Source organism: Microcebus murinus, chromosome 17 (genome assembly GCF_040939455.1).
Source record: "Microcebus murinus isolate Inina chromosome 17, M.murinus_Inina_mat1.0, whole genome shotgun sequence".
NCBI classification, from domain to species: Eukaryota; Metazoa; Chordata; class Mammalia; order Primates; family Cheirogaleidae; genus Microcebus; species Microcebus murinus.
The window spans coordinates 15,646,090-15,659,144 of NC_134120.1; the positions used below are offsets into that span (position 1 = coordinate 15,646,090).

Below are 13,055 nucleotides of genomic sequence, written 5' to 3' on the forward strand. Positions count from 1 at the left end.
GACGTGCAGTAAACTCCACGAGTTTGCGGTGTTGACACCGAGTCCCCAGGGTGGCCCAGCATAAGAAGCGGCACAGACCTTGGGCTGTTTCTGCTGAACGGAAGACTTTCCCTCAGGAAGTCACAAATGGCAGCAAGACTTTTCTGGGCCTATGAAATCTTGATACCCGAGGGGGCAGATTATGCCTGGGAAGAACTCTGAAAGCAACAGGAGCATTTTAAAATAGTCACCCGATGACAGAGCTGTGGAAAGATTCTCTGGGAGATCTTAAAAGGAGCATGTGCCCAGGGATTGAGAAACTCAGGTTGGCTTCAGAAGGCTGGCTGAACCGAAAGCAAGTCCCCGTTTCCCTGCACCATGCACCTGAGGTTAGGCCGCATAGGCCTTCCTCATTTAGCTTTCGCCAGGAATCCATTATTTAAAAAGGCTTGAAGTGGCTCTACAAGTAGATTGTAGCACGCCATAAGCCAAAAAAAAAAATGCATTTTTCGTTCTCCCTGTAGTTGAGGTCAAGTTGGGAGACTGAGGCGGGAACAGCATGTGAAGGAGCATAGACACGGTATGCACGTGTTGTTGAGAAGTGCAGGAGAGGAGACTTGGGGGGGGTGCCCAGGATTGAGGGGCACCTTTCTGGGCGATGTTGCAGCCTCGGTCAAGAAGCCAGTGTCAAGGGCAGGCTGCACACATGGGAAAGGGAGGAGGGCGAACAACCTTGTGGAAGAGCAGGGCAGGTCCCTGGTGAGCACCTGGGCAAATGTGGCAACAGATGGCAAAGGCCCGGGGGCTGGGAGAGGAGATGGGCTCTAAAGCGAAGCACGGGGGGCCTTGGAAAAGTATCTGACACTCTCACCTCGAGGAGAGGAATCAGGGAGGGGGCCTCATGGCCTCTGTGCCCCTGTAGAGGGCTGTGTGGTCACCTGCTCAGATCAGGGTAGTGGGAAAGTGACTGGGGTTCAGGAGAGAGCTCAAGCTTTGGGACGGCCCCCATGGGTACCAGGTGTCTCTTTGAGGAGGCATTTCTTTTTTTTTTTGAGACAGAGTCTCACTCTGTTGCCCAGGCTAGAGTGCCATGGCGTCAGCCTAGCTCACAGCAACCTCAAACTCCTGGACTCAAGCGATCCTCCTGCCTCAGCCTCCCGAGTAGCTGGGACTACAGGCATGCGCCACCATGTCCAGCTAATTTTTTTTCTATATGTTTTTAGTTGGCCAATTAATATCTTTGTATTTATAGCAGAGAAGGGGTCTTACTCTTGCTCAGGCTGGTTTTGAACTCCTGACCTTGTGCCATCCACCCGCCTCGGCCTCCCAGAGTGCTAGGATTACAGGCGTGAGCCACTGTGCCCGGCCTTGAGGAGGCATTTTGAAAGCCAGCTGCTCTTTGTGGCCCATCAGAAAGACATCCCTCTCTCACCTCTCACCAGCAGGGCCTCTGGTGCAGCTCAGCCGAGCTGGGCCTCATGGAACAGTCCTCCTTAGCCTTCCTCGCTGCAGGACTTGCTGCATTCTTTCCTGTCTGTGGACAGAATTGAAGCTTAGAACTGTGGTAGTTTCCACAGCCCTCAGCCTTGTCTGCTGGCCAGCGCAGCTTGGCCCTTGGTGACCAGTGTTGGTCACATGCTGCCAACAAGCATCCAGGACATGAAAATGTGGGGAAAGGTAGTCCTGAGAGTCACACCATGATACAGACACACATAGGTCAGCCCTGAGACATGGGTCAGCCTACACGGCTAGAACGGCTTCCGAGGCAAGTCTGTGAGCTGATCAAATGAATCACTACAGCTAAAGGGAACTTTGTCAGAAGTGGGAAGTGGCAGCAGACACTGGCAGTGCCCGGGAGGTGCTGTCCAGGACCCAGGGGCTCTGGGCCTGGAAGCATTCCAGGCTCACTGGCAAGGTCAGCCACTGAGAGGGACATTTGGGTCATGTTAGCCTGCTGTCATTTACCATCAGATTCATCTATGTGACTACCCTGATCCTGTCATGCTCACAAAAACACTTTGATAGTGATTTGGTTTTCCACACAGGTGTGCTGCCAGGAGGAGCACGTCCCAGCCTGCTGGTCCCAGTGCACCGCCCACCTGCCCGTCCCGGCAAACATACTTCTACCTGGAAACTGTTTCCCTCCCAAAGCCAGAACCAGGTCAGATAACACCAAAGGGCAAAATCAGGTTTTAAGAAACTGAATACCTAGTTAGCAATAACGTAACAACTGATTCCAACGGGAGGGTACCCGATGGTTCCTTGCCTTGTTTGTAATACCCACCTTGAATGACAAAGCTAATGTGAGGGCCAAGTTTGGTGCTATTTGCTCCAGCGGCCCAAACTGCAGGCCAGGACCTGCTCACATGGCCTTTCCTTGTCCTCAACAGTTCAAACCCACCGGCTCACAGGACTCTTTCCTGTGCCAGGGAGGCCGGACACCTCCAGCACTCACTGCGTAGTTGGGAAGCTTTTCTTCCCCTGCTTTCTCAGCAGTGTGGTCTCCCAAAGGCGCCCAGCTGGTGTGGGGTGTGGCTGTGTGTAAGGGGAGAGTCCCCAGGCAATGGCAGGGCCCACTGAGAGACTGGACTCATTACGCAGGCAGAAGCCCACGGGGAAAGGCAGGGCGTGAGACAGAGGGAAGCAGGGCTGCGCTACATCAAACAGGTGGGGAGCGCCAGCGCCACTCCACCCGCCAGCCAGGAGCTACTCCCAGCAGCTTGAAAGCCCCACTGGGTGCAGATGTGAGGTCACCGTGTGAAGAGGAAAGTTGGAAGGGAAACAATGCCACTTACCCAAGTTCGAGCATAAAATAAAGGATGCCAAGGTCAGAGAGTAACGTAGGAACCCAAGTGTGGTAGTGAGAGGAATAGATTATAAATATATATGAAAACTGTCGACTTTTAGGGGAGACACTGTGTCTCTGAAATACAGATATGACCATTCTACACACAGTTGGAAGTGGTAAAGCAAAAACTTATGCACATATTTGAACAATATTTTAAAAACCCCACATTTCCCTATCAGAACAGCCTACTCTATTGAGGGTAATACAGCAACATTATTCTTAGGTCAAATCCTTTGGGAAGTTTTTCAGTGTGACCTGTGACTTTCACACTCAGAGATGGTAAATTACTTCCTCTTCTACGATGTTTCAGTAAAAACTATGTTTTCATGGAAGAATGAAATATTAAGACACTGTTAAAATGTCATCAGAAAAAACCGTTGGCTTCAAGCACTTGAAGTCATCTAACTCATGTGCCATTTCTTCTGTTTACAAAGTAGGACAATGTCAAGTAAACTTTCAAGAGTTCTATCTCTTAGACACAATCTTTAATACTCCAACAATTATGAGCATTTAATGTCACTCCACTTCTGCACCGATGGATTCAACGATTGTGTAGCTTCTCCATCACTGTGTATGCAGCAGCGGCAGCACTTGGACAGAATCACGGCCCTGGTCTGGACTTGCATCATCCTGTCCCTGCTCTTACCAGTTGGGTTACCCTGGGCAAACTAACACCCCAGGTTAGCCTAACAATCAGTTTCTTAAGTCTATAAATTGCAAGTCTATCGAGGGTTAAGTGAAACTGTGTGTAACATGTTTGTAGCTGGCATGCAGAAAGTGATATAGCATCTGCCACCCTGCTGCCCTGTGCTTCTTATTAATGTAGAAATACTCACCCAACCATTTTTGCTACCTAAAATGCTGTTTATCAACATGCTAGAAAAAAAAACGGAATTACTTCAGGTTTATGGATATAATCAGCACCCCTGTAATTACTCACAATATTAAAAATTACATGAAGTCCTGAGTGCTCTTTTTTAAATATGGAATGCTTCATAAATTTGCATGTCATCCTTGTGCAGGGACCATGTTATCTTCTCTGTATCATTCCAGTTTGAGTATACATACTGCTGAAGCAAGCACTCCTGTGTACTTTTAAATTTAGGATTGTCCTTATGAAAAGTTAAAAATGTGTTCTAAAAACAAATTTATTGAAGCTTAGCATATTTACATTATACAATTATGCATATCTATATTTTAAAATTATACAATAGTTGTTCACTGGGTAAAATTGGGAAACATACAGGTAAGCAAACAAAGAAAAATAATCCCATGAGAGATAAACATTGTTAATCTTTCAGTAAATGACCTCTGACCTGTTTTGGGGGTTAGATATCTTAAATAACACTAACAACTGGTGATTTTAAATGTGCATGCTTTTTGACAAGTGATTTTGGAGTGAAAAAATTCAATTGCAACTTACTTTAAAAGATACACATTGCCAACACTATGACAGTGCTTTGCAGAAAGTACATTAATAACAAATGCACTCTGTACTGTTTATAGTTAAGGTTTTGAGAATGCCACATTTGAAGAGCAACACTGATCCTTTCAAAGCCAGTAGTTTATAGAAATGATCTTATTTCATCCTGCCAGCTGTGTATTATAAGCCCTTTGATGTTATATCATCATTTTACAGGTAAGGAAATAAAAACAAAGACAAGTAACACACTTCCAGCCACGCTATTAGTAAATACTGAAACCTGGAGTTGTCTCAGCCTCTTCTCCATAGCAAAGACAAACTTTGTGTCTGATGCTGAAGTATTTATTCTTAGTGCAATCAACTTGGAAAAATACGTACATTTATAAACACATTTATATGTTCTGGGTATGTTTTTCCTTACTAGTATTTTATTAATTTGAGAAATGTCATATAATCCAAGGGGCAAGAAATAAAAAGTATACTTTAATTAGATCTGGATAAAATTCACAATATCAAACTGTGAATTTGAATGCCAGTGTCAATCTGAGAAACAGGATGAAATGCATAAAAGCAGTGTAAAAATTCTGAGTATTTGGCATCAGCTGACAGTTGAAAGCAATGATAGTATTTAAGCGTCAGGGGAATGTTCAAGTAACAGGAAACAAGTATATTAGGCCATCTGTTTTTTTTAAAAAAAAAACCTTAAAAGTAAACAACAAAAAATCAGATTTCATCCTGATATTACACTTATGCTAATATATATGTCAATGATCTATGTTCTGGTTACATGATTGAATTTCTTGAATTTGTTAAGTCCAAAAATTGTTATTACTGAAGAGGCCACCTCATTGTTGCTTCATGTGCAAGTTGAGATGTGAAAAGTAATAAATGCTAGAGATAAAGGAAGAAGGCAATGACTAAATGCACTAGCACTTTTCTGTGCTATTATTCTTGAAAGACTTTTTTTCTAAAGTATGTTTTGACCTATTTATCATAGGATAAATAACAATTCAGTGTTTTACATTCAAATGATCCCATGTATTGATATTTGGTTTTCCTTTTATTAGAAAACATAATTTATAATTGTTACTTTGTAATTTTTAAAAATTACCTTCCAGAAAATAATATAACCAACCCCCTTCCTCAGCATCAAATATTGGCTTTGAATTTAGGTGAGCCTTTAATTTTCAAGCCTCTGCTATCCAAATTTCTTTCTTACATTCTAAATGGTATTGATAGATTACTGTTCCTAAATTCCATGTTTGTGTAAATCCTATCCTAATATTACAAAGAAATTGGCCTAAGAAATTCAAGTAAAATAAAAACATGGCTGATAAAAAAAACTACCATTCTTCTTGTTTTTATAGCCAGTTTAGGCTGGGCGAGGTGGCTCACACCTGTAATTCTAGCACTCTGGGAGGCAGAGGCGGGACGATCATTTGAACTCGGGAGTTCAAGACCAGCCTGAGCCAGAGCGAGACTCCGTCCCTACCAAAAATAGGAAAAATTAGCCGGGCATGGTGGCACATGCCTGTAGTCCTAGCTACTTGGGAGGCTGAGGCAGTAGGATTGCTTGAGCCCAGGGGCTTGAGGTTGCTGTGAGCTAGGCTGACGCCACGGCACTCTAGTCGAGGCAACGGAGTGAGACTCTGTCTCAAAAAAAAAAAAAAAAAAAAAAAAATTAAAGCCCGTTTAAAAATTCTAAATACATGCTTAGATTTTTAAGAAATTCAAACATACAGAAGGGCATAAAGTGAAAGGTAAAACGTTTCTTTACCCTTCCTATCTTCTAGTTCCATTTGAGACACCTGCACAGTCCGTTATGGAAGCCACTAGCTACATGTGGCTATTTAAATAAAACTAAAATTAAAAAATTCCATTCCTCACACTAGCTGTATTTTAACTGCTCAACACCCAGCTAAGGCTCGGGGCTGGCACGTGGGGAGTGCAGACACAGAGCACTTCCACCCCCACAGACGCACACTGGACAGTGCTGCTCTACAGTAGCCACGATTAAGCACGCGCACATGTGCCTTTTCATAGGAGTTCTTTATGTATTCTGGGTACTACGAGTCCTTATCAGAACTATGAATTTTCCTCCCATTCTGAGAGCCATTTTTTCGATTTATTAATAATGGTGTTCATCAATGCACAAAAGTTAATTTTGGTGAAGTCCCATTTGCCTATTTTTTTCCTTTGTTGCTTGTGCTTTTGGTGTAGTATCTAAGAAACCATTGTTTAGCCTAAATTTACTTCTACATTTTCTTTCTACAGATTTACTTCTACATTTTCTTTCTACAGATTTACTTCTCCATTTTCTTCTAGGTTTACCTCTTATATCTAGGACTCTGAACGATCTTGAGTTAAAATTTGTATGTGGTATGAGGTAAGGACCCTTTCGTGCTGCATGTAGCTACCAGTTGTCCCAGCATCAATTGTTGAAAAGACAACTCTTTCCCCATTGAATGGTACTGGCACCCTTGATGAAAACCAGTTGGTCAGAAATGTACGGGTTTATTTTTGGATTCTCTGTTCTTTTTGATTTATATATCTATCCATATGCCTACACTGTCTTATTTTAGTAAGTTTTTAAATTGGTAACAGCAAATCCTCCCAACTTTGTTCTTTCTTAAGATTGTTTTGGTTATTTTGGGTCCCTTGCATTTCCACATCAATATTATCATCAGTTTGTCAATTTCTGCAAAAACTCCAGCTGGGATTGTGACAGGAATTGTGTTGAGTCTATAGACCAATTTAGGCAGCATCGCCATCTTAACAATGTCAAGTCTTCCAATCCATGAACATGTATATCTTTTCATTTATTTGGATTGTCTTTAATTTCTTTCGATAAGGAAGAAAGTAAAGTTTTATAGTATTATTTTATTTTGTAATTTTATTTTTCTCGATGCTACTGTAAATAGAATTTTCTTAATCTCACTTTCAGAATGTTTGTTGCTAGTATAGAAATAAAACTGATGTTTGTATTTTGATCTTATATCCTGAAACCTTGGAGTCATTTATTAGTTTTTAAATTAGTTCCTTAGGATTTTCTCTATATGAGTATAAGTCAACTGTGAATACATACAGTTTTTACTTCTTTTCCAATATGGATGGCTTTTATTCCTTCTCTTCTTGCCTAATTGCCCTGGCTACAACCTCAAGTACAATGCTGAACATAAGTGGTGAGAGTGAACATCTGTCTTATTCCTCATCTTAAGGGGAAAACATTCAGCCTTCAGTCTGTCACCATTAAGTATGATGTTAGGTGTGGGATTTTCATAGATGTTTTGTTTAACATGTTTGGAAGACGCCTTTTATCCTTAGTTTGTTGAGTGTTTTTATCATAAAACGGTGTTAGATTTTATCAAATGCTTTCTCTGCATCTATTAAGACAATGAATATGGTTTTGTGCTTTATTAATATGGTACAGTTGATCCTCATTATTTATGATTATGTATTTGTGCATTTACTGACTTAACTAAAATTTTTAACTCTCAAATCAGTATTTGTGGCACTTTGTAGTCATTCATGGACATGTGCAGACTGGTGAAAAATTTGAGTCACCCAATATGCATGTTCCCAGCTGAGGTCAAACAAAGACATACTTTGCTTTCTTGTTTCAGCTCTGGTAGAGAGATGACTGGAGGATGGAGATGGCAGGGGCAGTTCAGTGCAGTACAAGAAACTCTCATTCTGGGGCCAGATGGATTGGGTTTAAATTCCAACTCTGCCGCCTGTTATTGGGATGGCCTCAGGTGAGTCACTTAACACTTCTGAACCTTACTTTCACTTTTGTAAAATAGAATGGAATCTACCAGGATGAGTTGTTTTTAGAGATTCAAGTTCATAATCTATGTGAGACATGTAAACACACATACACTTCTAAAAGCAATGGTTCCATATTCACTAATTCAGTGTTTGTGGTCAGTTTATAGAATGTAACTACTGTGAATAATGAGAATTGACTACATATTCACTTAATTAATTTTTAGGTATTAAATCAACCTTGAATTCCTGGGATAAATCCCACTTGGTCATGACATATAATCCTTTTTATATGTTGCTGGATTCAGTATGCTAGTATTTTGTTAATGATTTTTGTGCCTATATTTGTAAGGAATATTTTTGTTTTCTTGTGGTATTTTTGTTTGGTTTAGGTATCGGGGGAACACTGGCCTCAAAGGATGAGTTGGGAAGTGTTCGCTCTTCTGTTTCTAGGAAGAGTTTGCAAAGAATCAAGGTTAATTTTAATGTTTAGTAGCATTCAGCAATGAAACCATCTAGGCCTGGGATTTTCTTTGTGAGACTTTAAAAATTACTAATTCAATCTTTTTTTGTTGTTGTTATTGTCAGTTACCTTTTTAGCTTGCTTTTAGGTAGAACCAATGGTGATAAGGATACTATTGCTTAAGGCCAGTAAAATTCAAGAACAAAATACATGTTATCAAGGAAAACACTTCCAATGTTGGGAAGATTCAGATAAGTAGCTATCAAAATTATCCAATTATATTTTGATTCTTAACCTCTGCTATTTAGCTTTAACACAGACAAACAGGAAATCCTCACCTCTCCGGTGGTATTATAATCTTACAAACAAGAAACTTCAGCCTGTTCTACATAAGATTTATACACAGGCCGGGCGTGGTGGCTCACGCCTATAATCCTAGCTCTCTGGGAGGCTGAGGCGGGCGGATTCCTTGAGGTCAGGAGTTCGAAATCAGCCTGAGCAAGATCGAGACCCTGTCTCTACTATAAATAGAAAGAAATTAATTGGCCAACTAATATATATAGAAACAATTAGCCGGGCATGGTGGCGCATGCCTGTAGTCCCAGCTACTCGGGAGGCTGAGGCAGAAGGATCACTCGAGCCCAGGAGTTTGAGGTTGCTGTGAGCTAGGCTGATGCCACGGCACTCACTCTAGCCTGGGCAACAAAGTGAGACTCTGTCTCAAAAAAAAAAAAAAAGATTTATACACAAACTTCTTAACTGACACTTGTAGCAAAATCCTATAATCACATAATAAATTTGTACATTCCTTGAGATAACACACAGATATGCATATCTATATATTACACATATATAAATATATTCTAATCTATCTACAAAAATATTACCTGTCTCAGAATCTGTCAGGAAGGCAGTGTGTAGTGGAAAAAACACTAGAATAGAATTCTGGAGGTCTTGGTTCTGGTCCTCTAATTTAGATGCCTCTATTTCTCCCACTAGTAAAATTAGGTTAAGCCTGATCATCAGCAAGGTTCTTTCTGGTGCTAAAAATACAATGCACGTATCTGATGATAATGCCATTCCCACTGCTCTTACTTCAGAGTAGTCCAAATGAAAACATTTTTGCTATTTACACATAAACACATATACACCCATACTTCATTCTTATAAAACAGATCAACCAACTCAAAAAATCTTTAAAAAGTGATTAAATGATGTAATGCCAACATTTCAAAGGCCTGAGTTTGCTATGAACCAGCTGTTACTAATTTTCTCTCTCTACATATTCATATTTGCCTTTTCACGTTGTCTGACTTTATATAGATACAGTACTATTTCATATGAGGCATCTAGTAATTAAGCTAAATTCAAAAAACAAAGAGGTCATTTCTCAGAAATTCTGAGCCTGTCAGAGAAACTAAATGGTATTTCATCAGTTGTCTCTACTGGCACATTACTTCTGCCAAACTGGCATGAATAATGGTGAGCACGGTAACTGGAAATAAACGCATCTGGAGTCCGGCTGCAATGACAACTATCTGAAGGCATAACATTATTCGAATTACCCATATGCGAATGGTAAACGCCATGGAATGAGTCTTGAGATGAGTGATAATGGCCTGCTCCTCCTGGGGTGGACACAGAGCTCTGGTAAGGGCCATTAGACATAAGGCAAGTCTGAAAGCAAGTCTTCCTTCCCAAACCTCGATGGATGTCCAATTTAGCAATGAGAGGTTTCCCAACATTCACTTCTTGCTTTTCCTCTACAGTATCTTCCAATCCTGAGTACTGATATGATAAACATACTGTGAAGATCAGATGTTCCTAAAAAGGAAAAAAATGAGGTTCATTATCTACATCAACAGTGAAGATATATTAACCTTAAAATATTATTCCACACACACACACACCCCAACACAAAAATCCACCCATCCATCTTTCCCAGGTTCCAAATCAAGGTATCCTTTGCATCTACCCTAAACTAAGAAAGGCCAGCTATACTCAATTTATCTTCTTTTTCCTTCATTCAATACTCAAGAATTCAGTAGAATTGTAGTCCTTACTACTATAAATAGAAATCACAGAGATCTTATATTCTATTCCTTATGAACAGTGAAAAGGTATTTTCTAAGCAGTGGGGCTTAGGAGACTTATCTGTCCTTATTGTTGGAGGAGATGGGGAGTTATCCTTCAATAAAAAATGATCTGGCTTTATACCTAGGTCAAAAGTTTAAGTTATTTTTAATATATTATAAATAATCATCCACAATCATAGTTAGAAAATATAACTGAATCAGATAATGGGCTAAATTTCTAAGAGAAGAGGAGACTTGAAGTAGATGAGCTAATGAAGAGGGAGACAACAGATTTATGCCCGTTGTCCTTATGTAACTGTCAATGGGGCCCTTTCTATTTCCTGAGTTTTGGCTCATACATTCTATGGTCATGCGGCTATGAACAAATTAAAAACTCAACTTCTGTAAGGATATGCTTTTATTAGGATGCTCAACCATGTAGAACTAGCTTCTCCTTTGTAAGTCAACTAGAAATGAAAAAAGATTGAAAAGAAATTCTAATTCTAATTTGTTGTGTTTTGTAGAAAGTCACAAAACTAGGAAATGATTACTTGAAAATACTAAGATATTTAAAAGTAGAATATGCTCTATGTTCCTAACTTTTCAACAGTATAGAAGGTAAGCACATATACTCTCACACAAAAGTCCTGCAGCCACTATCAGGGACAGAATATAAAAAGAGGAACTGATGAGACCCAGTGCAGATCTCTATTTCAGTTTATTACCCAATGTAGCAGCACATCTATGGTCTATGCTAAATTGAACTTCCAGTTCCATCAAGTTCTCTATCAGTAGCCACAAACAGGAAAAGTAGTAACCTTTAGTTTTTGCAGTGAACTGAGTCTAGTATAGAGGCAATGCTTGGGAAGATCCTTTGATACTAAGTAGCTGCCGGTTTCTTCGGGTGTGCCTTTATTTGCATCTTTTGGGTCAATATCTAGGTCCTGTGAAAGATCAGTGAATGTTAATAATGAAGTTAATGACAGTCACAACACAGTCTATGACATAAGAAATCCTAACAGGTATATATGCTCTCTCATGAATTTTGGTCTGAGTAGGTTACCCCTAACCCAGGATTAAAGAAACAACAAAACCAACATTATATGGTTATAACAGGAACACTCAATTCTGCACTGAGCCATTTAGAAAGTAAAGTGAGCTCTGAAAGGAGAGTTTCCTTTCAAACTATTCCCAGGAACACTTCTTAACCTACTCAAGTCTCCTTTTCAGTGGAGAGAGCCCCATTAGTGTGACTCCTGGGTTCTCTCCCTCTTTATCGTCACTTTTGGGAAGGTGCAGGGGGATATATATGATTAGGATATTTAAGAAAAATAATGGACATGCCAAAGGCAACCTCTCCCCTTTTCTTTTATGGCCAACCCACTGGCCAAGAGCAGGAGGTGTTCTGCTCCTCCAGAGAGAAGCCCCCAGTCTCTGCCCCTGCCCAGCACCCTGGGAGGCCTATCCCTGTCCAGTGTTGCTGTGACTGGGGTGCAGGGCCGACTTATCGAACTCTGGGCTTTGGTGCTAGACCATTTGCTCTCACACGAAGCAGTGTCCTCCGTGAAGCCTCTATCAGTAATAAAAGTGATACACTGGGTTTCTGTTTGTCTTACTCCCTGCTTACTTCTCAGCTTGTAACACCTATGTAGGAAAGAGGGGTTCTATTTATTGGCTTCTTTAGACCAACATAAAATAAATATCATACCTAAATGTTTAAAAATAGAGCTAGATTTCTGTTCTTCTGGTATACTGCCTTAACTTGCCAAATAAGACATAACTTATAATAACATATTGGAAACAAAAGTTTTTAAAAGGAAATTATTCTTGACATATGTATTGCACACTGTATTTCTTCACATGTGATTTTCTATTTAGGATATGAGAAATTAAAGGTATCCTTACTGAGTGAACTTATTTCTATATTTGATCAGTAATTATTAAATATTATGATCAGTGATACTAAACTACAAATAAACATACATATACACAATTATATAAATATATACATATTTCCTTCATATTCTCCATCAACTTTGTTTTTATTTTTTTTCTTTTTTTTTTTTTTTTTTTTTTTTTTTTTTTTATTTTTTTTTTCTTCATTTTTACTGAAGATATATCAACTTTGTTTTTAAAAATTAAGTGTTAATAAGTGAGAATACATCTTTGCATTTTAAATAAAGGAAAAAAGGAGAGACTTACAAGTGGAAAATCAGTAACATAGGCATCACACATTATTATCTCAGGTGGCTTGTAAACTATACTTGTATAGATTATCATGACGTTAGAAAACTCAGCTGCAAATCCTAATTGAATCTGAACACCACACTGAAATTTAAGACACATACTTTCTGGAAGTTCTGAAAAAGAAAGTAAGAATAACTTATAAAAAATTATTTAAAGAGTGCTTGTTAAGTTTTCTGATGATAAACATAAAATACCTTTTATGGGGCAGAATATGGTTAGAGCCTTTCTTTTACTTAAAACTATCATATAACCAAC

The 13,055-nt window shown here is 39.6% G+C and overlaps 1 protein-coding gene and 1 non-coding gene across 3 annotated transcripts in view; both read right to left on the reverse strand.

The window, feature by feature from the left end:
* Positions 1-3,804: 3,804 nt before the first annotated feature.
* On the reverse strand, positions 3,805-3,910 carry LOC142861765 (U6 spliceosomal RNA). Its single transcript, XR_012912918.1, has one exon. It is a non-coding gene; the product is annotated as a U6 spliceosomal RNA (small nuclear RNA).
* Positions 3,911-3,957: 47 nt separating this feature from the next.
* The window catches only part of MALT1 (MALT1 paracaspase), a 65,692-nt gene continuing 56,594 nt past the window's right edge, over positions 3,958-13,055 (reverse strand). For both annotated transcript variants that reach the window (XM_012745516.3, XM_012745518.3), the window contains 3 exons: positions 12,756-12,913; positions 11,372-11,497; positions 3,958-10,302 (listed from right to left, as the gene is read on the reverse strand). In XM_012745516.3, the coding sequence (XP_012600970.2) occupies positions 9,862-10,302; positions 11,372-11,497; positions 12,756-12,913 (725 nt within the window). In that variant the 3' untranslated portion in view covers positions 3,958-9,861. The remainder of the gene's footprint in view (positions 10,303-11,371; positions 11,498-12,755; positions 12,914-13,055) is intronic.